This window comes from Balaenoptera borealis (assembly GCF_965194805.1).
Source record: "Balaenoptera borealis genome assembly, chromosome: 13".
NCBI classification, from domain to species: Eukaryota; Metazoa; Chordata; class Mammalia; order Artiodactyla; family Balaenopteridae; genus Balaenoptera; species Balaenoptera borealis.
Window position 1 is genome coordinate 100,101,025 of NC_138870.1, and position 24,752 is coordinate 100,125,776.

The following is a 24,752-nucleotide window of genomic DNA, read 5'->3' on the forward strand; positions in this document are numbered from 1 at the left end:
TGAGGATGGTGAGGCCTATTCATACGTTAGTGGATGCGTGGACTCTCCCTAAAACACTGGACTTAGAACAGGAAACGTCTAAGGGGGAGAGAGCCCAGTGCAGCCCCACTCGCTGGAGGAAAAGCAGGCTGGGGGGCTGTCTCATCACGTGGAAATTTAGTGGAATTGCTGCATTTCCACTGAAAGCCTGGTGTCCTAACCCGGCCAGCGCACACACCACTGTCCCCCAAAGCCTCTGCAGCACAGAGGGAGCAGAGGAAAGTCACTCACCCTCTGTCATCCCCCAGCCCCGCTGTCCCCGGCCCTCTGAGCGTTCTGCTCCCCAGCTCCGCCTCCCGGCTTCTCCGCGGGCCCCCCACGTGGTCCACGCCCTGCACCAGGCCCTCCTCACGAGTTACCGCAGCCGCCTGTTTCCCTGCCCGCCTCTCCCCTAGATTCCCTGAAGGCAACAACCTGGTAAAAACAAGGTGACCGGGCTTCCCTGGTGGCGCAGTGGTTGAGAATCTGCCTGCCAGTGCAGGGGACACGGGTTCGAGCCCTGGTCTGGGAGGATCCCACATGCCGCGGAGCAACTGGGCCCGTGAGCCACAACTACGGAGTCTGCGCGTCTGGAGCCTGTGCTCCGCAACTAGAGAGGCCGCGATAGTCAGAGGCCCGCGCACCGCGATGAAGAGTGGCCCCCACTCGCCACAACTAGAGAAAGCCCTCGCGCAGAAACGAAGACCCAACACAGCCAAAAATAAATAAATAAATTAATTTAAAAAAAAAAAAAACAAGGTGACCAAATATTTGCTAAATTAATAAAAACTGCAGAAACAAATCCCTGCTCCCCAAAGCCTCAGAGCCTTAGAAATCCAACAGCTTTTCAGCTCAGGAGGCTGAGGCCCAGGAGAAGACGCCCAGAGGCGCCCGAAGGATCCAGCCTCGAGACAGGCTGCATGTCCGGGGCCAGGACACAGGTTTTCTTCATTAAACAGCCAACCGTTTCTCAGAGTTCTGCCAATCAGGCCAGGACGGGAGCGGAGGCACTAAGGCTCCCACATCGCCTGTGTTACAGCCGCTGCCATTTACCTTCCCAGCCCGTAAATTAGCCTCCACGGAGCGTGTTCACACAACCAACCCGAGACATCAGGGTCGAGATCCCAATTTCACAGAGGAGACCCCCGAGGCCCACGGAGGGCAGGCACTTGTGCCACGTCGCCAGGCGGCACATGGTGGCTTCGGCTTGAACTCTGAGCCCAGGACTTCCCCACACATCTGCACCGTGACCCCCACCCAAGCGTCGAGGTTCAAGGCATGGCTTCCGTGGGGTGAGAGACGTGGAACGTGGCCCCTGAGACGCCTCTCTCCAACAGCTAACTAGACTAACTAGACCCTGGGTTTTTCCCCGTCGAGTCCTCCCTGTGGGCCCGGGACGCAGACTGAAGGCACAGGCAGGGCTCATCAGCACTTGGTGAAACAGGAAGAGCTCGATTCAAGACACAGGAAAGCCAAGGTGTCCACTGAAGGGTCACCTTTCCTGTCCATAATTTTCTTTACACAGTTGTTTCAACAAAGCTTTTCACGTACAGGGGAATTAGTATAAGTTGGCATTTTCAAAGATAAAAATGGGAGAGCAAATTCCCCAGCGGTCTAGTGGTTAGGGCTGCCGCGGCCCAGGTTCAAGCCCTGGTCGGGGAAGTAAGATCCCGCAAGCCGCACAGCGCCGCCAGAGGGGGGGAAAGAAAGCAGGGGGGGAGAGAGGGCCTTAATCTTCCGCTGAGAAGCTTTCACATAAATATTGTCACACACATCCACCTCGCTGCCAAACCCACATCACACTTTCTCCAGAACAGCAATCTCCCCACGTTTCCGACTCCAGCGAGTGAAGCTCTTTTCACAGCCCCTCCACTCCCGTGTGTGGGCGCTACCCCAGTCTGCCCACCGGGATCTGCGCCAGAAATAGCGGCCTGCGTGCTGGTGCTCCAGGGTTTATTCTCTTCTTTTCCTTTGAAAATAGACGCACACCTGCTTTAGAACGGTGAGACGACACACAAAAGCTGCAAACCAGCCAACAGATATGAGACTTGAGGAAAAAATAAGAGAGGATCTCTCCAGCCCTAAATGTCTATGAAATAGCAAAGCAGGAAGCCTAAAAATAGGGAGGCTGCTGAAAAGTCCATCTCCAAAGCATCACCTATGACAAAATACTCATGCTCGACTCAGTGGGCACAGAAGAGCCGATGATGACGTCACGAGGTCCCTGCCCTTCTGCAGAGGTTCCAGGGCCATGGCTGCAGCAACGCCGGCCAGGAGCCAGCCCCTCTCCCTTCCCGAGACCACCCTGGCCTCTGGCAGACGTGTAGGAGGTGAGACCACAAAAACAGCTATTTTGGGGCTTCCCTGGTGGCGCAGTGGTTGAGAGTCTGCCTGCCAATGCAGGGGACACGGGTTCGAGCCCTGGTCTGGGAAGATCCCACATGCCGCGGAGCAACTGGGCCCGTGAGCCACAATTACTGAGCCTGCGCGTCTGGAGCCTGTGCTCCGCAACAAGAGAGGCCGCGATAGTGAGAGGCCCGCGCACCGCGATGAAGAGTGGCCCCCACTTGCCGCAACTGGAGAAAGCCCTCGCACAGAAACGAAGACCCAACACAGCCATAAATAAATAAATAAATAAATAAAATTAAAAAAAAAACCAAAAAAACCCCCAAAACCCTCAAGTAAGAAAAAAAAAAAAAACAAACCCCAAAACCCCAGCTATTTTTAACAAAAGAACCACCTGCACCCCCAAATCCCGAACTTGTGCTGGGCTTGCGTGGTCTCCTTCGCTCTCTGCTCCCGGCCCCGCCCCCCCGCGCTCCTGGGACTCACCGCCACGGCCTTCAGGGACTGCACGATGACCCAGTGGATCTCGTCGAACAGCTTGCCGGTCACCTCCCTGCCTCGGGTGCTCTCCAGGTACAGCCGCAGGTTGTTTACGGCCCACTTGCCCCCGTGGATGTGGTTGTAATCCTCCTGGCCACAGAAAAGGGGGTGGGGCCCCCGGCAATGCTCCCAGAGGCACCCCGCGCTTGCTCTCACCCTTGAGCATTTCCTGGTGCCCCTCGGTGTGCGGGGGGCAGGCACCCGGGAACAAAGCAGATGGGCCCTGCCCCTTGGAGATCTGGGCCTCCTACACATGCAATTTTTAAAAAATACAGTTGTCCCTCGGTATCCACAGGGGATTGGTTCCAGGACACCCCTTGGATTCCAAAATCCTTGGATGCCTAAGTCCCTTATATAAAATGACACCGTATTTGTCTGTAACCTACACACATCCTCCCCATCTCCTGTGTACTTTAAATCATCTCTAGATTACTTATAATACCTAATGTGATGTAAATGCTATGTAAATTGGTGTAAACACAACAAAAAGGCTACAAAAATAGTTGCCATTGAGCAGCAAATTCAAGTTTTCCTGTTTTGGAAATTTCTGGAATTTTTTTTTTTTTTCCTGAATTTTCTTTGTTTGGTTGCTTCAGGCAGCTTGCAGGATCTTAGTTCCCCAACCAGGGATGGAACCCACTCCCCCTGTGGCGGAAGCACAGAGTCTTAACCACTGGACTGCCAGGGAAGTCCCTTTCCGAATATTTTCAACCCACGGCTGGTTGAACCCACAGATGTGGAGCCCTGGGATATGGAGGGCCGACTCTACTCAACTCTGTAGTGTTCTCATAATCAATGCTTCATCCCCTACAGTGCATGCTGTGGATGGAGTGCCACCCAGACACCCCTTCAAGACCAAGGCGCTCCTTCTTGCAGCACAGACCCTTTCAGGGAGCTGCCCTTGGTTAAAAGGACCTGCCTAGTCCAACCCCTCCTCGGGCAGCCCACAGCCGGTGAGGGGTTGGTGCCCGGGTATTGGCCCCTGTCTCCGTCCGTCTGGGACAACTCTTCAGGGGCACCCAGCTGCAGAGCGCGCTGAGGTTGGCTGGGGCCCCTGCTGCAGCTGTGTCCCCACTTGACCCCCCTCTGCCCCATCCGGCTCCCCCCAACTCCTGGTGTGGCCCCTGACATCGTGCCCCAGTAAACCTCCTGCATGCTCATCTCTGCCTCTGTTTCCTGGAGAAGCCAACCTGGGACACACCGTGCCCCGGGGAACGATGGTTTAAGAGACCCACACATGAACCTCCCTCACAGCGTCCCAGCTGTCTGAGAGACTCGGCCTCAGAGAGGCCCCGTTACTTGCCCAAGCTTTCATCCTGGCTGTGACAGAGCTGGGATCTTAGCCCAGGTTTTCCGATGCCAGTTCAGTGCTCTTTCTATTTCTCTGACCCTGAACATTAATTCTCCACACACTGCCTCTTTGGAGGCAAAAAGCTAGAAAATACTGAAGTATATTAGAAAGTTATGAGATGGAGATTTCATTTTCTAAGTATAAAGTTCGTAACTGTGAACTAAAACAAAATCAGCCTAATAAGGAACAAACTCAAAGCAGACTCTGTTTACATATAAAAGCAAAGAATTATCCATATTTTTAAAAACATCTTTTCAAGGTCAGAGACAAATTCCTTTTACATGTCAGTTCTTACTAAAATGCCTTAAAAGATGAGGTGCCCAAGCTTGTTCACCTCAAACAGGCTCTCAAATATATTACTTGGTGTCTGTATTCCTAAAAAAAGGACTGTATCCCTAAAATAAATTATAGGAAAAACTAGGCTAACTGTCCAGCAATACCTTTTCTTTTCCTATATACAGATTCTCTTCACTATCAAGACAAAATTTGTTTACTTAAAAAAAAAAGTTCCAGAGGCATAAAGTATATACTTTATGCAAAACACTGTCTTACACATGCATAGATATAAAAAGTATAGATACAAAGTAATGATACAAAAAGCGCCTGCTTTTTGGCCGTAGGAAAGTTATTTTATCAGAATTATCTCAGAACATTTTTCTCCTATCAACGTGCAAACATTGCGCATTTCAGGACCCACCCCTTCTCTTTCAGCTCCTCCCCCTCCACCCTGGGAAACCCGTTGGCAGTCATGGTTAAGCCAGCCTCCTGGCAGGCCCCAAACCCCACCCCTGCACTCTCAAGGCAGCACTGAGGTCTCCTGACCTTTCCTTACACTCAGTCCTCTGCAGTCTGCCCCTCTGGCTGGACTCTGAGCTTCCCGAGGGCAGGGATGTGTCTCGTCATCCTGCCCCAGAGTGCGGGGTGGCGCTCTGCCCCCAGGGGCCCTCCGTGGGCAAGCAGATCCACTGGTCCGCAGCATTTCTGTGTTCAATACAACATCTATTCTCTACGCAATGTTAAATTAGAGCCATGTGAAGCTTTCATTCAAGGGCGAAAAGGAAGTTTCTCGGAGTAACCTCTTTCTTACGTTAAAAAGCGAAGCATTTAGAAATAGGAAGAATATGGAAAGCACCGCTGCTTCCGGTGCATGTAGGGATGCCAGGCTGAAGACAGCCTCAGCTCTCTCCTTATGTCTTTTTACAAGAATGGTTTCTTTTCCTTATTGATGGAAATAGTGACCTCGCATTTGATGTCCTGAGAAGGCTCGTCAAATGGGACCCTCCCAATTTCAGCCTGGCCCCCCCAGGGTGAGGCGGCTTAGCAGGCCAACACATCATGCACTGTCCTCGGGACACCACCAAAGTGGACTCGAGGTCGGTCACTGTCATTTCCCACCCCCGCCCAGACTTCACGAAATGTGCTACTTGGCTATGAAGGGTGTGGCGTCAACGCTCAGCTTTCCCCAAATGGCTGATAAGTTCTGTGCTGTGTCACCTGAAAGACCATTTTCCCAAATTCTTGTGAACAAGGCCTTGGCCGAGTCACCCCTTCTCCTCTAACTGCGAACACTGTAACGACAACACTCTCTCAGTTTGCTCTCAGGAAAACCCGATGGGCAGGTGAACGGGGGTCAGCCCCCCCAGGGAAGCCAGTTGCCACGACCAGCAAGGTAAAAACCAGGGCTCCTGTTTGAGAGGGAGGCTGGGTGACTTGCCCAAGTCACCCAGAGGTTAAGTGATGGGCATGGGATTGGGCCCAAGCTGGTCTGACCAAACCCTTCAGTAGGTTACTCAGAAAAGCTTGTTTTCTATCAATATTTACCCTCTTTCTATTCAAATGATAAAAAGATTAGGGTATTCAGGCTTCCATTCAAGCAAGACCCAAAGAGAAGAGTCTTTCCTATAGAAATGAGACCTTCAGGCCTTGTTCACCAGGACTGGATTGTAGTCCCAAAGCCTGCACAGAACCTACCACATCCTGTGTCCCGGCCTCCGCTGGCCTCTACAGGGCCCTCTCACTCCACCCCCCCTCGCTCGGAGGCTCCAGCTGCCCTGACTCCTTTCAGCTCCTGCGATGCTCCTTCCTGCCACGGGGCCTTGGCACGTGCTGTGCCCTCTGCTAGAATGCTCTTTCTACTCCTCCACCCAGGGAACCCCCGCTCAGACTTCAGCTCTCTGCTCAAGGCCACTTGTGCATGGCGGCCTCCGACCACCTGGACTCCAGGCTCCTTCATTCCAAGCTCCTCCAGGCCTGCATCTCTACCTGCAGAACGCGCATCTCAGTTGCAGTGTGATTATTTGATGACTGTCTTCACCCCACAGGCTCTAGGCTCCATGAGAGTAGGGGTGAAGGAAGTTTTTGCCCATATCTGTAGCCCTCAGCATGGGACCAACCCAGACAGGTGCTCAGTATCTGGTCTTTAACTGAATGACCAAGCACAAGTCCTCTCATATAATCCTCCCACAAGCCCCACAAGGTAATAATACTATCTCCTTTTACAACTCGAGAGACCCAGGCTCCGAGAGTCAATTAACTTGCCCAAGGTCCCAGAACTACTTGAATGTGGGACTTTCTCCAAATGCCCCACCCGCAGTGGGACAAGCACACTGGATATTTGGGGCTCCCCCTCCCAATCAGTGCCAGAGCATCTTAAATACAACTCCTATACCCACCCATCCTCTCCTGCAAATAGAAAAAGGAAGAAACCCACAAAATCCTCATCAGTGCCAGGGCATCTTAAATTCAACTCCTATACCCACCCAACCCCTCCTGCAAATAGAAAAACAAAGAAACCCATAAAATCAGTCCATTTCCTTAAGCTCAAGGGAAAAGAAGCACTTACCCCGTGTTTCTGAATGGCAACGTTGGTGAGATGAACAAACATGTTGTCCAGCTCACTGGTACTCGGGGTGTATTTTACTGTGCAAAAGCGGCAAAATCCAAGTTTATACCTAAGTGGGAATTCAGATTAGTTCAATACTCTGAGGACAAGTGTAAACAAAATACAACACTTTTTTTTCTCTTAAAAGAGCTGCTTTTTGTTTTAAACTTTTTAAACAGCTGCTTTGTTATTTTTTATGGTTCTTTTTATACAACAGCTTTATTAAGATATAATTTATGTGCCATATAACTCATCCACATAAAGTGTACAACTCAACGGTTTTTGGTATATTCAGAGCTGTGCAACCATCACCACAATCAATTTTACATCTGCATCACCCCAGAAAGAAACCCTGCGACCGTCAGCAGTCCCTTCCCAACCCTGGTGTTGGGCAAACACTGATCTACTTTCTGTTTCTACAGTTTTGCCTCTTCTGGGTACATCATATAACGGAACTGTACAACATGTGGCCTTCTGTGTCTGGCTTCTTTCTCTGAGTATCTTTGTAAGGGTAAAAGAGTTGCTTTTTGTTTTCAAGATTCACATTCGTGCCAAAGTTACTGCCTTACTCAACATGGATCACATACCAGGCACTACTCGTACGGGGAGTTCGACCAACCCTTGAAAGGTCTCTGAGGAGTAGGAAGTATCGCGTCAAAGCACGGTTTTGTTTGGTTTTTTTTTGGCCACAGAGCGCATTATGCGGGAATCTTAGGTCCCCAGCCAGGAATCGAACCCGGGCCCCCCGCAGTGGAAGCCAAGTCCTAACCACTGGACCACCAGGGAATTCCCAAAGCACTGTCTAAAGAATGGAAACAAAACTCCGGCTCTTACATGTAGCAGCGCAGTGGGCGGTACGTAGACACCAGAACATACAAGCGCAGGTCAAACTTCCTGCCACCGATTAGTAACGGGTTGTTTATGTACAGAGAGATCACGTAGGCTTCCTTGGTAGACTGAGTCATGAACCTGGGCGTGTCAAAGTCGAGGTTAGATGCAAAGACCAGAGGTCTCATAGAGAACAGACTTGTGGCTGCCAAGGGGGAGGGGGTCAGGGAGGGAGGGATTGGGAGTTTGGGGTTAGCAGCTGCAAACTATTATATATAGGATGGATAAACAACAAGGTACTACTGTACAACACAGGGAGATATATTCAAATATCCTGCGATAAACCATAATGGAAAAGAATATGAAAAAGAATCTATATATGTATAACTGAATCACTTTGTTGTACAGCAGAAATGAAAGCAGCATGGTAAATCAACTGTGCTTCAATAAAATAAATTAAAAAAAAAAAAAAGACCAGAGGTGTTTAGTCGGCTGGTGACAAGCTTGCTGCCTCTCATTAAGTGAGAGGCCGGTTCACGGGGAGAAAACAAGGGTGGGGGTGGGTGGGTATCCACAGAGGAACCCCCGGGTGCTGGCATCATGCAGTCAGACTTAAATGCAGGACACAAGGAGGCATCCCTGCCACTCCTGGAAATTCAGGGGAGCCATCGGCCCACCCGGAAAGGATGGCACCACTGGTGGCCTCCAGGCGCTTGCCGGCAGTTAAGGACCTCGAAGAGGCAAAGAGTGAGCCTTAGACTAAATCTCCTGGTGTCCTCCGTTCTGAGGGGCCCCCAACCCAGAGAGGAGACCTGACCTGACCGCCACCTAGGTCTTCTCTTACACTGACCGCACACACTGCCTGGCGCTCGGGTCCATCCCCACCTCGACCCCGTGAGGCTGGTGCTATTTGTGTCCCCAGTTTACCTGGATGAAGAACCTAAGAGTCTGTACAACAAAACTTACTCAGGTGGTGAGTGCCAGACAGGGGTTCAAGCCCAGGCACCCAGGTGTGAAGCATGTGCTTCGCCACCTCAGAAGCACCAGGACTGGACGGGTCTCCCCCCGGCTTTCAGGACAGAGAGCGGCCGGCGAGGCTCCCTGCTCCTGTGACCTTACGCCAGTTTACCCACCATCCCCAGGTGAGATTCTACGACTGGTGACGCTACAGTGGCCACAGAGCCTTGCCCTGCTGCCACGTGTATACCTGCACAAATGCTGCGCACCTGGAAAGGCAAGCGAGGGCCCCCCCGGCCGCGGCCAAGAGACTGAGGACGACGTGAGATGGCTGGGAAGCACAGGCAACGGGCTCCCCCACTTACGAAGATGTTTTGCTGTCTCGGGACCACTTTTTGATTTGCGAGAGCTTGTTGATCAGAAAGATGCCCTTTCCCTGGGCTTTGCCACAAGGTTTCATGATCCAGGTGCTGGAGGGGCTTTTCCTGAACTCCTCCACGAACAGGTTGTAGTCGGCGGGCAGCATGTAGGTGATGGGGACGAAGTCTGAGGGTAACAGAGAGGGGACAACGGTGAGCCAGCCCTCCGGGGGCCACGGACAGAAAGATGCTGCCACTGCCTCTTCAGTGCCTGTTTCACTACCTCACGCCCCCGCCCAGCATCTAACAGGGCAAGGGCTTCTGCAGTTCAATCCCGGTACAACACAGGCACACCTCGTTTTACTGCGCTTCACAGATAATGCGTTTTTTACAAACTGAAGGTTTGTGGCAACCCTGCGTGGAGCAAGTCTATCGGCACCATTTTTCCAACAGCCTTTGTTCACTTTGTGTTTCTGTGTCACATTTTGGTAATTCTCACAGTATTTCAAACTTTTTCATTATTATTATATTTGCTATGGTGATCTGAAATCAGTGATCTCTGATGTTACTACTGCAAAAAAATTACAACTCACTGAAGGCTTGGATGATGGTTAACATTTCTAAGCAATAAAGTATTTTTAAATTAAGGTATGTAGGGACTTCCCTGGTGGCGCAGTGGTTAAGAATCCATCTGCCAATGCAGGGGACACGGGTTCGATCCCTGGTCCGAGAAGATCCCACATGCTACAGAGCAACCAAGCCCGTGCGCCACAACTACTGAGCCTGCGCTCTAGAGCCCGCAAGCCGCAACTACTGAGCCCACGTGCCACAACTACTGAAGCCCGTGCGCCTAGAGCCCGTGCTCCACAACGAGAAGCCACCACAATGAGAGGCCTGAGAACCGCAACAAAGAGTAGCCCCTGCTCCCCGCAACTAGAGAAAGCCCATGTGCAGCAACAAAGACCCCACGCAGCCAAAAACATAATTAATTAATTAATTAAGGTATGTACATTGACTTTTTTTAAGACATAATGCTATTGTACACTTGATAGACTACAGTTTAGCATAAGGATAACTTTTATATGCAGTGGGAAACCAAAAAAATTCATATGGCTTGCTTTTATTGCGGTATTCACTTTATTTTAAAACTTCATTCTTTTTATTTGTTTATTTATTTTTGGCCACACCATGCAGCTTGCAGGATCTTAGTTCCCTGACCAGGGATCGAACCCAGGCAGTGGAAGCGTGGAGTCCTAACCACTGGACCACCAGGGAAGTCCCATTGCAGTAATTTGCTTTATTTTGGTGGTCTGGAACTGAACCCACCATACCTCTGAGGTCTGCCTGTAATGAGTTTTCTCTTTTAGCTGTGTGCTAAGTACTTTACAAATCTGTACCATTTAATCCCCACAGCAAACTGTGAGATAGGTATTGTTATCATTCCCATTTATCAGATTAGGAAACGAGGCCCAGAGAGGTCACTTACGTACTTTTCCCCAGCTGTGCAAAAGGGATTCTGAAATTACCCGACAGCCCAGCTTTTCTCACCAGGCGGGGCAGGGATGCACTGTGCTCCCCAGGCATTGCGGGACACAGTAACGATCCCTGCTGGCAGTCTGTAACTCAGGGAGTGTCCCCCACGCCCACCACCTCCTGTGCACATTCCCAAGGCACTCACACAAACTCAGATTCCAAGTGGAGCCCCCTCCCCCAATTCTGGAGACGCCTGGAATGAAAGAGGTGCCCACAAACACGTTCATCCCTCAAAGCCAACAGGCACCATCTTGCGGTCTTGTGCCACTGGAAAATACTCCACTATCTATTTAAAACGTGAGGCCGGTGGAAAGGACACAAACCCAGGTAGAGGTATTTTCCACTTTCGTCCTTCTCTGCCAAAGGACTCCCTTCCTTCTCCAGCTCTTTCCTGTATCTCTTGATGTTTTTCACCATCAGATCCTTCCGCGTCAGTTCATAGTGGTTCGGGAAATGGTTGACTATTTGATCATCTGAGAGCCGGTAGCCAGTTTCGACACTAAAAACATTGCGGATGGTTTGCACACTCATCCTGAAAGAGAAGCACAGCTTAAGGGATGTGCAGGACGGAAGCTCAGAATGTGTCCACGTGGAGGCGGGTGTCGTTAAAGCCCGGGGACTCCTGACCAGGAAGCAGGTTCCCTCAGAGCTTACCCGTCCCCAAGCCGGCACCGAGCCAGGAGGTGCCTAGCCCACAGCGGCAGGCTGTGTGTCCGCTGACTGTACCTCAACTATCTGAGGCAGGGGCTGTTTTGACTCTCTGCCCTGATTGGTTGTACCCTCTGGCACAGAGTAGATGCTCAATAAATGTTTATCAGTTAATGATAACATTGATTTTGATACCAAACTAATGAAAGTCACACTCTGAAGTCAGGAAACTCATTGACTCAATATCTGCACCCAAAGTCAGGAAGGACAGGGACCCCCTAAAACCAAAACCCCGGGACTTCCCTGGTGGTCCAGTGGTTAAGAGTCCATGCTTCAACTGCAAGGGGTGCAGGTTCCATCCCTGGTCAGGAACTAAGATCCCGCATGTCACGTGGCAAACCCAAAAAATTAAAAACAAACAACAAAAAAACAGGGGTTATTTAAGGACCCTGAGTTGGCATGTGATATTCCTGGAGAGACCCCTGACAGGCCAGCTAAACTGCGGAGCCCCCAGTGAAATGAGAGTTGAAAGAGAAATGGATTCCTTCTCATCCTCTAAGAAAGCCAGTCTCCCTGCCACATCTGTCTGACTTCCCTAACCCCCCCAGAGAAGCAGGAAGGACGGAAGGGCTGGCACCCACAAGGGAGTCCTGGAGTCACAAGACAAGGTCCTCTCTGTACTCCCTGCCCCCAACCCGACCCCTCCCCATAGCACCAACCAGAGGGCTTCTTTTGATTCCATAATCATCAGAACAAAAGGATTAAAAAAAAAAAAACACTTTTTATTATGGGAAAGCTCAAACACACGACGAAGTATAGACAAAAGTGTAACAGAACCCCGTAATCCAGCTTCAACAGTCACCACGAGGCCAGTCTTGCTTTGCCTGTACCTCACAGCACTGGCTTATTTTGAGGCACTTCCCAGATAACATATCATTTCATCCAAAATATTCCTGTTAGAATCTCTAACAGTTAAAGACTCCTTTTTATATTATATGATATCCTATTTTATATTCCTGTTAGAATCTCTAACAGTTAAAGACTCCTTTTTATATTATATGATATCCTATTTTATACTGTTATCACAACTAAAAAAAAAAAGGAGCACAGCCAATTCCATTTTGTTTTTTTTTTGCCTGCACCACGCAGCTTGCAGGATCTTAGTTCCCAAACCAGGGATCGAACCTGTGCCCCGTGCAGTGGAAGTGCAGAGTCTTAACCGCTGGACCGCCAGGGAAGTCCCAGGAGCAGTAATTCCTAAATATCATCAAATATTACTCAGTGTTCAAATCTCCCCAGTTGTCTGATAAATATTTTTTTACAACTTTTGCAAATAAGGGCCAGGCCTTCTGATTAGTTGTTCTCTCTCTCACACATCTCTTTAAATCTATACATTCTCCCCCACCCCTCCTTAATTTTTTTCTATGCAATTTATTTGTTGAAGACACCAGGTAGGGGTTCTCACAGCTTCCTTATTTATCATGCTCCCCAGGGCCCTGTACTTCCTGTAAGTTGGGAGTCAGACCTAGAGGTCTGATGAGCTGCAGGTCGATGGGGGCAGAGCTGCGTCCCCGGGTGGCATCCAGCCGGAGAGCCTCTCCCTTCGGGATGTCAGTGACTAGTCAGCTGCACCGCCCAATAGAAACAGAATGTGACCCACAGCTGAGTCACATAGTGAATTTTCTAGTAGTCACATTAAAACAAAAGTTAAAGAGGGACTTCCCTGGTGGCACAGTGGTTGGGAATCCGCCTGCCAATGCAGGGGACACGGGTTCGAGCCCTGGTCCAGGAAGATCCCACATGCCGCGGAGCAACTAAGCCCGTGCGCCACAACTACTGAGCCCGCACGCCACAACTACTGAAGCCCACGCGCCTAGAGCCCGTGCTCTGCAACGAGAAGCCACCGCAATGAGAAGCCCGCGCACCGCAACGAAGAGTAGCCCCCACTCGCCACAACTAGAGAAAGCCCACGCGCAGCAACGAAGACCCAACGCAGCCAAAAAAAAAAAAAAAAAGTTAAAGGAAAGAGGTGAAAGTAATTTTAATGTATCTTATTTAACCTAATATATCCAAAATATTATCATTTCAACATATTACCAACATAAAAATTTGTGATGAGGAATTTTACATTTGTTTCTTCGTGCTAAAACGGGAGCGTACGTCACACTCCGGCACATACACCTCTGTCTGGACCAGCCACACTTAAGTGTCCTATTGTCCTGTGGTCAGCGGCCTCCGTCCTGCACAGGCGTAGATCCTTCTGTCGTGAGGGGTTGCAAAACGGTGAAATTCTCCTTTTTCATTCCTCCTTCATTTATTGGCAGGAATATTTCTACAAGGAGAAACTTCCCTGCGTCAACAATTTAGATAACCCATGAATGGTTCCTACAGGGAAGACTGAGTAAGTGTGTGATTCTTTCCCTTTACCAGTTTTCAAAACAGTGAGCTGGTTCCCTACCACCCGCAGACGTGTGAGGAGCCGTGTCCTGGGAACCTGTCCCTGCAAAACAATTGCCCAACGTTAGCTACTTGAGACAACCACCATTTTATGATATCTCGAGGTTTTGTGGGTCAAGAACTTGGGCAGGGCTCAGCTGAGCGCTCTGCCCCACGCAGCACTGAGGTCGCTGGGTGGGATTCAGCCGGCTGGTCTGGGGGCCCCGAGAAGGCTTCTTCCACATCCGGCACCCTGGCAGGCACGGCTGGAAGGTGAGCGCAGCTACAACTTCTCCAGCACGACGGTCCCGGGACGGTCAGGCTTCTCACGTGGCAGCTCGGGGCTCCCGCAGGGGGTTCCCACACAGGAGGAGGAAGCTGCTGGTTTCCTAAGGCCTGGGTCACACTGACCGCATCCCACTGGCCAAAGCAGTCACAGAGCCCACCCAAGGTCAGGAGGAGGGGAACGAAGACCCCATCTGCAGAGGGAAGTGGTGTCAAAAACGCTGTGGCCATTTTAACGTGCCACAAATTATGTGGGGTTTTGTTCCGTTTCAGTTCTTTTGGGGGGCATTTTTATGAACTCATAGATTCAAACATGATTCATGAGTTTCAGTCTGCTGTAATTATTCTTACGGAAGCTCTAGTTGTCCCTATTTTGGGCAGAAGGAACTCTGCAAGTTGTCTCCTGAGTTTTATTAACGTGAATCCAGCAGGCCTCGACGACGTCCTTGCTTTCCCATAAGACAAGCTATTCCGAGCTCACCTTGTACATTTCTTCCTGAGGCCCAGCATCAGGCATTTCTCCAAGGAGCAAAGGACCTTTTGTTGTAAATAAATGTTCACCTACTATGTAGCCTGATTGTAAAAAGGGTCCCAATTGTCCACCCCTCAACTCCCATCAGGAGGTAAAATATATTTCCCCTTGAATTGGGGCTGACCTAATGCCTTTCTTTGGCCAAAAAGAAGGGCAGAAGTGATGGTGTGCCATTTCTGAGACTAGCCCCGAAAGGCCTTGAGAGCTACCACCTCCCTCTTGGGCCCCCGACGCCACCACAAGCCCAGGCTAGCCGGTTGGAGGGATGTGAGAGATTTGTGGAGAGAAGCCCCTGTCGTCCTAGCCAAGGGCAGCCTAGACCAGCCAAGCCCCAGATGACCCGCCAGGTGACAGCAGATGTGTGAGTGAGCCCAGGCAGGAACAGTGAAGTTCTGCCACACCGAAAGAACCGCTCAGCCAAACCCACAAACTCATGTGCAGCAAAAAATGGTTGTTGTTTCAAGCCCCTAAGTTTGTGGTGTTTGTTACTCACCATCAGTTTGTCAATGGATAACCCATACACCCCCTCCAGGAGAGCCAGTGTTCACCTGTTTCACTCTCCTTCTACTTCCTGCCCACATGCAAGCTGCTTTTGCATAGTTGTTATCAGAATACAAATACAATTTCGTAACATGTTTTTCTTCACACTTACTGTTATTCAGTTTCCCAAACTGCTTTATAATCATCACAATTATTTCAATGGCTGTACCGTAATCCACTTGGTTAATCTATTCACCTTTCCCCAACCAGTTAATGTTTAGTTGTTTCCAATATTCTTCCCTAACCAATTTTTAAGACCCAACAGGACACTTAGTGCTTAAAGCATGAGCTCTCAAGATATCTCAAATATCCAAACTTATCATGCTGTTTAGCTCTTTTCTTCTCTCTGTCATTCTCTTGTTGGTTAAGAAGAGCTCCAAAACGCTTCTCGGCATGAAGAAGCAAGCACTCAAATACCCCATCCCTGGCATGTGACCAGCTGCCCAGAGAAGCCGAAAGAACGCGCTGAGTTCTGCTGGGCCCACAGCACTGGGCAGTGGGACACAAAACAGCAAGTACAAAATACTGTCCTGTTCAGCCTTCTTTTCAGAGCTCCCATGAAACAGGGCTCTGGATAAAGGATTTCCCTTTACCTTTGAGAAGAAAGAACGTAAACTTGACACTAAACCATACACAGGCACTGAACTACTCCATAAACGCCCTCCCTCTCTGCAGTCCACGCTCCTGAAGGGAAATTAGGTGGCAGTTTGTTTGTTTGTTTGTTTGTTGGCCATGCTGCCTGGCTTGTGGGATCTTAGTTTCCCAACCAGGGATCGAACCCAGGCCCTCGGCAGTGAACGCGCAGAGTCCTAACCACTGGACCGCCAGGGAGTTCCCAGGCTGCAGTTTAAAGGGCAGGTGACTTCACTGCTGTCAGGAGCAAAGCTAGGGTCATCTCTCCATCCACCGCTGGAGCTGGAGGCTGGGTGCTGCCTACTCCGTGCCCAGGCCCGGCCAGGCTCCCGGGATGCTGGGATAAGCCAGGCCAGGTCCTCTTTCTCCAGGGGTTCACGGTGACACTGGAAGAGGGGACAGCCCGGGAAATCACAAATCACGGCACTCAGCATTTGCTGCCACGGCACCTGAAGAGAGCAGCCCGGGAGGGCGCGAGAGGCGGAGGTGGCTTCCAGGGCAGGTGCGCTGGTGCACAAAGGACAGTGACGGCACGCGCTGATGGGGCGCCCGCCACGCGCCAGGCCCTGCCCCGAGTTCTGTGCTTCACTGCTTCCTTGAAACCTCAAACAACGGTGTTTGCAGAGAGAGGCCAAGTCCTCTGCTAACAGCCACACAGACGGCAGTGGAGGAGCCAGGGCTGAAGCCACGCGTGGCTCTGGCTCCAGGGTCTGGACATGTAACTCCTGGATGCACTGCGTCTCCAAATGGGGGGCTGAGGCGGCTTAGAAAGCAAAGCACGTACAAAGATGGAAAAGAAAGATAGTTTCAGCAGTGGGTCAACAGGGCAAAACGTGCAGCCTGCTGCACTGGCGGGGAGTAGGGGAGTCGGGGGGAGGAGAAGTGGCTGAGAGAAGCCGAATAACGTCTCTCAAGGTGGCGGCAGGGAGAGTGAGTCTGGGGTGGGGGGATGTACAGGGTGACAAAGCCCCTGCCGACCCCGACGTGTGCCCCCACTGGCCCCTGCCCCCTCAAAGGTTCACTGCAGCGCTCTGGACCCAAGAGCTGCACAGGGTCGGCGAAGTGTCTGGCTGAGTAACCCAGCAGGGATGTGGAGGCCGCCCCGAGGGAGGGAGCAGACCAGGCCTGGACCAAAGAGGACACAGGACCTCACCCTGAGGAAGTGAGAGGCGGGGAGAGGAGTCTAGGAAGACTCCAGGCTCCTGGCTGGGTGGGTACCACCCGGGACTCAGTGCCCACACCCTGCTTTTCTAGCCTAACTCGCCTTTCTGTGGTTTCTCAGTCAGTCCAGCCAGCACCCTCCTGGCCTAACGAGAGGGAGGTGAAAGGAAGCACCGAGCCCTCCCCACAGTCCTTTCCCCATCCTCCTCCCCACCCCACCCCAGAGGATGCTGACCTCCCCGAGGTGCCAGGCAACGGGGCACCACTGTGACCAGCACGAACTGGAGGCGGGTGGGGCTCTGTTTCTCACCCAAGTTCCCACTGCCGTGTAACCACACTCAGCCGTGCTGAGACATCCCGGGACTTCCTGATAACCAGGAGCGTGGCACACTCCGCCACGTATACTAACCCAGGGCCTTCTCCCCGCGCGCACGAAGGGCCCGGGACGAGAAAAGTGTAAGGGGGAGGCGGCACGATGGCGTGGAGGCGCCTGCACAGGACAGTCCGTGCGCCGGTACGGGATTAACCACGCTGACAAACGGGCTCTGCAAGACAACCAAACCCTGGTTTATACTTACCAGTAAAAATTCCAGTCCTCGTTCTCTGTCACTTGGACCCATCCTCTCTTTTCAAAGTTATTTATCAGCACCGACTTCTCGATATCAGTGACCCATTTCACTTTTCCTGCCATAATCCTGGAAGAGATCACCTTATCGGAGCCATGAAACTTAACAACTCACGTCCCTTCGCCCAAAGGAGTCCTCTACACAAGGTGAGCAGATGTCCCCCACCCCCAGCTCAGTCCCCCCCCACGGTGGCTCTCAGCCAGCGCAGGTCACCCCCCGGGGGACATCTGGCAACGCCTGGAGGCACTTTGCTTGTCAGGACTGGGGTGAGGGATGCTTGTGGCATCTGGTGAGCAGAGGCCAGGGACACTGCTCAACACCCTCCGACGCAGAGGATGCCCCGCCCCGGCCCCCGCCAACAGAGCATCCAGCGCCGAAGGCCAGTTGTGCGGAGACTGAGAATCCTGGTTAAGCGGGAAATAAAGGCGACACACGCTGGATGGCAGCTGCGACTGGAGCCACGAGGAGAGGCACAAGGACAGGCACCACTGTGAGAGCGGAGGCAGCTGGGAAGGCTGCCCTGAGCAGGGACCCTGGAGCTGACTTCTGACGGGCGGGTGGGAGGACTCGCCCCAGTCTGGGCACCCCCCGTCCCCTCAAGTCCTGCCTATCTCCCTGCTGCTTCCCGATTCGCTACACCAATTCACTCTCTTTAACTGTGGGTGATCTTATTGTTATTATTTTTTAATATTTATCTATTTGGTTATTTATTTTGGCTGCGCCGGGTCTCAGCTGCGGCACGCGGGATCTTTTTAGTTGCGGCATGTATGCGGGATCTAGTTCCCCGACCAGGGATCGAACCCGGGCCCCCTGCATTGGCAGCACGGAGTCTTAGCCACTGGACCACCAGGGAAGTCCCTAACTGTGGGTGATATTAAGTGTTTGTCTGACCACATCAATCCCGGTGAACAAGCAACGTGGCTCTCACTGTACTTAAAATACGCAGCCCCCTGGCCCTCACCTGCTTTTCCAGGTACATCTTGTGCCACCTTCTCCCTCACCCGCTGTTCCTGCCACATTGGACTTCTCTGCCCACCTCCTCTTCTACCTCAGGGCCTTGGCACATGCTCTGCCTGCAGCACTCCGCCCTGCTCTGCCTGGCCAAGCTACCGCCCACTCGTCTGCCAGCATAAGTGAATGTCATTTCCTCCACAAAGCCTCTCTGACTCTCCAGACCAGCTACACGGCCCCTTGGCACCCTGCAGTTCTGTCCTTGCTAGAGGGCAGGAGCTGGCTTTCTTTGTCACTGCTTTGTGCCCAGGGCCTGGCACCGTGCCTGGCATGCAGCAAATGATCACTTCAGAGAGAATGAGTGACTGTGGTCACAGGCCTGTCAGTACCACCATGTGACTTTGAGAAAGTTTCTGGACTTGTTTCCTCCTTTGAATTCTGGTTTTCAAACTGCTGGGGCAGTCCAGGATTCCAGGCTCCCACCCCAGCTCTGACCAGAGAGGGCTGCATTTGTTACTTCTGTGTACCTCTTCACAGAAGGTGAAGGGCTTTCAGGAAGAAGGGCTTCCGTGAAAAACTGGGCTTGAAAGCCAGGGGACCTGATGAGCCTCGAGGGCCTTTTATGAAAGGAGGCACCTCCCCCATGGACTTGTAATAGCTTCACATTTGGGGCAACTTAACAGGGCAGAAAAAGTATGGGACGAAGAGACGGGGATCCAGGTATGTGTTGCCTGGGAGAGGAAAAGCGAAGACACTCTCATGATAGAATCCACCAGGACTCTCAGGGTGCTTCCACCCAGCGTCAGCCCACTCCCTCCTCGCGCTGCCCACGAGGCGGGTAGTGTCATCGAGGGGGGACTGTGGTCAAGCATAGGTCCCGGAGCTTGGGTTTGAGGCCCAGCTCCACCACTCACTAGCTGTGTGACTTTGGGCAAGTTACTTAACCTCTCTGAACTTGTTTCCCCCTCTGTAAAATGGGGATAACAACAGTATCTACCCATGTCATAGGTTGGAGTGAGAAGTAAATGAGTGAACACATGTAAAGCACCGAGAACAGTGCCTGGTACGTAAGGAAGCGCTCAGGAAACATCTCATACTACTGTCATCATCCCCGGTTTTCAGATGAGGAAGCTGAGGCTCAAAGGTTAAGAGCCTGTGTAAGAATAGACCAAAGGGACTGATGGTGGCTTGAGCCAAACCTAGGGTGACCCTACTCTAAACCTCTTTCCACACAGCCCATCCCTTCCCTCTGTGAACTTGGCCTTCATCAGGATGATGACAACGCCCACAGGGTCACAGTGAGGAATAAATGGAACCGCTCTCTGCAAACTCTAAGTGCCACATGACAGCCACATAAGGCTGCTAACTGATCGGTCATGACCCACGTGCAGGTCAGCAGCGACCACACGGAAATGATGGCAGAAGCACCACAGAAGCCGCGTCCCCGTGTGCCGGTAACTCACATCTGTACCGGAGCAAACCCCGCATGCCTCACACCCGCTTGCACTGTCCAGGCCGACTGCTGAGGGGAATTTACTTTTTCACCACGGGTGATTTGCACATACTGCATGTTACAAATTGAAGCTTTGTGGCAATGCTGCATCGAGCAAGTCTGTCGGCACCATTTTTCCAACAGTATTTGTTCACTTCATGTCTCTGTGTCACAATATTCTTGTAATATTTCACACTTTTTCATTATTATGTATGTGCTACGGTGATCTGTGATCTAGTGATCTTTGGTGTTACTACTATAACTCACTGAAGCTGTAGGTGATGGTTACCATTTTTTAGCAATAAAGTATTTTTTAGTTAAGGCATGTACCTCTTTTAGACAAGTTGCTAACTCCCAATACAGTCTGCAGTACAGTGTAAAGACAACTTTTAAATCCAGCGGGAAACTAAAAAACTCATGTGACTTGCCTTCTTGTGATAATTCGCTTCACTGCGGTGGTCTGGACCGGAATCTGCAGTTATGTCTGAGGTTGGCCTGTATTTGATTTCAGTCTGAACAGCCCTGCATCCCTGACCAATCCTGCTCGTACTCTGCCCCCTAGAGTCCAACTGCAGACACAGGATTTCGGTGAGAATCACCCCCAAGCCAGGTAGCGCCTACACCACAACCCACACCCTGCACTTCAAACGCCAGTCTCACTGGGTGACCTCACTACCGCCACACCTCCCACCTGGAGATGACGGAGAAGTAAGAGCAACAACGCAGAATAATGATAAAGGCCGTACTTTATACGTGTGCTGCGCTTCAGTCATAAAATAGTCTGAAAATGTTTCCAAGGGTACAATCCTAAACCCAATAAGGCCGATGGGGCAAATATTCTCATCTTCACTTTACTGAGCAGGAAATGGAGCCTCCGAGAAGGGTGGGTTTCCTCTTGGCCCCCTGCCCCCACCACCTGCTGTGTGGACGAGGGGTCACCAAGGAAAACATCTCAGCCCAGACCTACCATAGGTACTTATGGAGCCAACGGGAACGTCCAATTTCTCTTCAGTTTCACCAAATTTTGACTTGGATTCTTACCTAAAATAAAATACACAAATGATTGGCACAAAAACAGACATATGGATCAATGGAATAGAATAGAGAGCCCAGGGACTTCCCTGGTGGCGCAGTGGTTAAGAATCTGCCTGCCAGTGCAGGGGATGTGGGTTCGAGCCCTGATCCGGGAAGAGCCCACATGCCGCGGAGCAACTAAGCCCATGCGCCACAACTACCGAGCCTGTGCTCTAGAGCCCGCGAGCCACAACTACTGAAGCCCGTGTGCCTAGAGCCCGTGCTCCGCAACAAGAGAAGCCACCGCAGTGAGAAGCCTGCGCACCACAATGAAGAGTAGCCCCTGCTCGCCGCAATTAGAGAAAAGCCCACGTGCAGCAACGAAGACCCAACGCAGCCAAAAATAAAAAAATAAATGTATTTAAAAAAAAAAAAAAAGATTAGAGAGCCGAGAAATAAACCCACATACCTATGGTCAATTAATCTTTGGCAAAGGAGGCAAGGATATACAATGCAGAAGACAGTTTCTTCAGCAAGTGGTGTTGAGAAAGCTAGACAGCCTCATGTAAATCACTGAAGTTAGAACACACCCTCACACCATACACAAAAATAAACTCAAAATGGCTTAAAGACTTAAATATAAGACATGACACCAAAAAACTCATAGAAGAGAACATAGGCAAAACATTCTCTGACATAAATTGTACCAGTTTTCTTAGGTCAGTCTCCCAAGGCAATAGAAATAAAAGCAAGAATAAACAAATGGGACCTAATCAAACATAAGCTTTTGCACAGCAGAGGAAACCATAAACAAAATGAAAAGACAACCTATGGACTGGGAGAAAATGTTTGCAAATGATGCAACTGACAAATGCTTAATTTCCAAAATATACAAAGAGCTCATACAAGTCAATAACAACAACAAAAAAACAACCCAATCAAAAAATGGGCAGAAGACCTAAATAGACATTTCCCCAAAGAAGACATACAGATGGCCAACAGGCACAAGAAAAGATGCTCATCATTGCCAATTACTAGAGAAATGCAAATCAAAACTACAATGAGGTACCACCTCGCACCAGTCAGAATGGCCTTCATCAAAAAGTCTACAGATAACAAATGCTGGAGAGGGTGTGGAGAAAAGGGAACCCTCCTACACTGTTGGTGGGAATGTAAATTGGTGCAGCCACTATGGAAAACAGTATGGTGGTTCCTCAAAAAACTAAAAACAGAGTTGCCATATGATCCTGCAATCCCACTCCTGGGCATATATCTGGAGAAAACTAATATAATTTGAGAAGATACATGCACACCAATGTTCATAGCAGCACTATTTACAATAGCCAAGACATGGAAACAACTTAAATATCTATCAACAGATAAATGGATAAGGAAGATGTGGTATGTATATACAATGGAGTATTACTCAGCCATAAAAAAGAATGAAATAATGCCATTTGCAGCAACATGGATGGACCTAGAGATTATTATACTAAGCGAAGTAAGTCGGAAAGAGAAAGACAGATATCAGATTTTAGATGGAATCTAAAATATGACACAAATGAACATATCTATGAAACAGAAACAGACTCACAGACATAGAGAACAGACTTGTGGTTGCCAAGGGAGAGGGGGTGGTGTAGGGAAGGATTGGGAGTTTGGGATTAGCAGATGCAAACTACTATATATAGAATGGATAAACAACAAGGTCCTTCTGTATAGCACAGGGAACTAAATATATTCAATATCCTGTGATAAACCATACTGTAAATAAATATGAAAATGAATATATGCATGTATAACTGAAACACTTTGCTGCACAGCAGAATTTAACACAACATCGTAAATCAACTATACTTCAATAAAATTTTTTAAAAATTAGGGGAACTTCCCTGGTGGTCCAGTGGTTAAGAATCCACCTTCCAAGGCAGGGGATGCAGGTTCGATCCCTGGTCGGGGAACTAAGATCCCACATGCCGCGGGGCAACTAAGCCCGCGCACTGCAACTACTAAGCCCGCGTGCTGCAACTACTGAGCCCGCGCGCCTCAACTAGAGAGCCCGTGTGCCACAAACTACAGAGCCCATGTGCCACAAAGAAGAGCCCGCATGCTACAACTAAGACCCAGTGCAGCCAAAAATAAATTAAAAAGAAAAAAAAAATTAGGGACTTCCCTGGCAGTCCAGTGGTTAACACTCCATGCTTCCAATGCAGGGCGCACGGGTTTGACCCCTGGTTGGGGAACTAAGATCCCACATGCCATGCAGCACAGCCAAAAAATTAAAAATTAGAAAAAACATTAATATACAGACGAAACGTACACAGCACAAGATCAAGAGGTGTCCTAACAGTTTATGAATATAGCCAAATGATAACTAACCAGAATATTCGGTGGATGACGTCTTCTGTTTAAGTGCCCAACGGAGGATGCCTTGGGTTCCTCTCTTGTCGTGATAAGTACTTCTGAATTAATTACTTATTGGCTCCCGCTGACCTTCCCAAGCTGCCAGGCCACCCCTTCACTTCACGCAGCCCTTGCTCTGGCTGAACGCACCCCCCTCTGCTGCTCTGTGCTCACGCGCTCACCCGCGAACCTGTGCCCGCGCTGTCCCTCCATCCGAACGCCTCTCTCTGCTGCTCTTTATCCAGCTCCACCAACCACGCGGGGCACAGTTCAAAGGCCACTTCCCCCAGGGGGCCACTCTCATCGTCTTCACTGGAATTAGTGTTTCCCTCCTCAGGACCCCCTGCAGACCCTTCCTGCCATCCTTGCCGGCACTCAGAACTTCCCACCTTGCATTTCAGTTCTTTATGTACGTTCCTTCCATAAACGTATGAGGCAAGGGACTCTCGTAGTCACCCGTTTCCCTCTCAGCCCACTGATTCTAGATTTAAAGGGGAGCATTTGCAGCGAACCCCACAGTTCATTTGCCCGACCCCATTATCTCCAGCCCTTCAGCACATGAGACGCAAACAATGACTCCTTGTTGTGTGAGTGACTGAATGGACAAGTCCTCAAGGCTGGGTCCTTGGAACCTGACTCATCGCTTCCCTGGAGATGTTATGGGTTGAACTGTGCCCCTGAAAAGATACATTGAAGTCCTAACCTGGGTACCTGTAAACATGACCTTATTTGGTCAAAGTAGGGTCTTTGCAGTTAAGATGAGGTCATTCGGGTCAGCCTTAATCCAATGACAGGTACTCTTATGAGATGGAAAGTTGGACACAGACACACAGGCAGGGAACGCCTTGTGAAGACACAAGGACGGACAGACAGAGGGAAGGCAGCCATGTGCAGACGGAGGCAGAGATCGGAGGTAATGCTGCAACGAGCCAAGAAATGCCTGGGGCTCCCAGAAACTAGAAGCCGCAAGGAACCCTCCCCTAGAATCTTCAGAGAGAGCACAGCTCTGCCAACACCTTGATTTCAGGCTTGTGGCCTCACTGCGCCACCCAGTTTGGGGCACTTTGATACCGCAGACCTAGGAAACTAATACAAGAGACGACCATCCTAAACACTAGGGAAAAATGAAGAATAAGAAATTTACACCCATAAGGAGGTTTACATATATATATTTGGGGAACAGAGCATAGTAAAGTGCTGAGCAAGAAGACAAGAGAG

General features: G+C 50.4%; 1 protein-coding gene across 9 annotated transcripts in view; it reads right to left on the reverse strand.

Annotated features, from left to right (window-relative positions):
* TTLL1 (TTL family tubulin polyglutamylase complex subunit L1) overlaps nt 1-24,752 on the reverse strand; it is a 42,305-nt gene that overhangs the window by 13,057 nt on the left and 4,496 nt on the right. For 6 of the 9 annotated variants that reach the window (XR_014233749.1, XR_014233750.1, XR_014233751.1 and 3 more), the window contains 7 exons: nt 21,085-21,158; nt 17,627-17,743; nt 11,137-11,345; nt 9,287-9,467; nt 7,971-8,105; nt 7,098-7,206; nt 2,851-2,994 (listed from right to left, as the gene is read on the reverse strand). Coding sequence is in view for 6 of the 9 variants with exons in the window: in XM_082352644.1 (XP_082208770.1) it covers nt 2,851-2,994; nt 7,098-7,206; nt 7,971-8,105; nt 9,287-9,467; nt 11,137-11,345; nt 17,627-17,739 (891 nt within the window). In the remaining 3 variants the exon portion in view is untranslated. The remainder of the gene's footprint in view (nt 1-2,850; nt 2,995-7,097; nt 7,207-7,970; nt 8,106-9,286; nt 9,468-11,136; nt 11,346-17,626; nt 17,744-21,084; nt 21,159-24,752) is intronic. The other 3 variants (XM_082352647.1, XM_082352648.1, XM_082352649.1) reach the window with 3 other exon arrangements.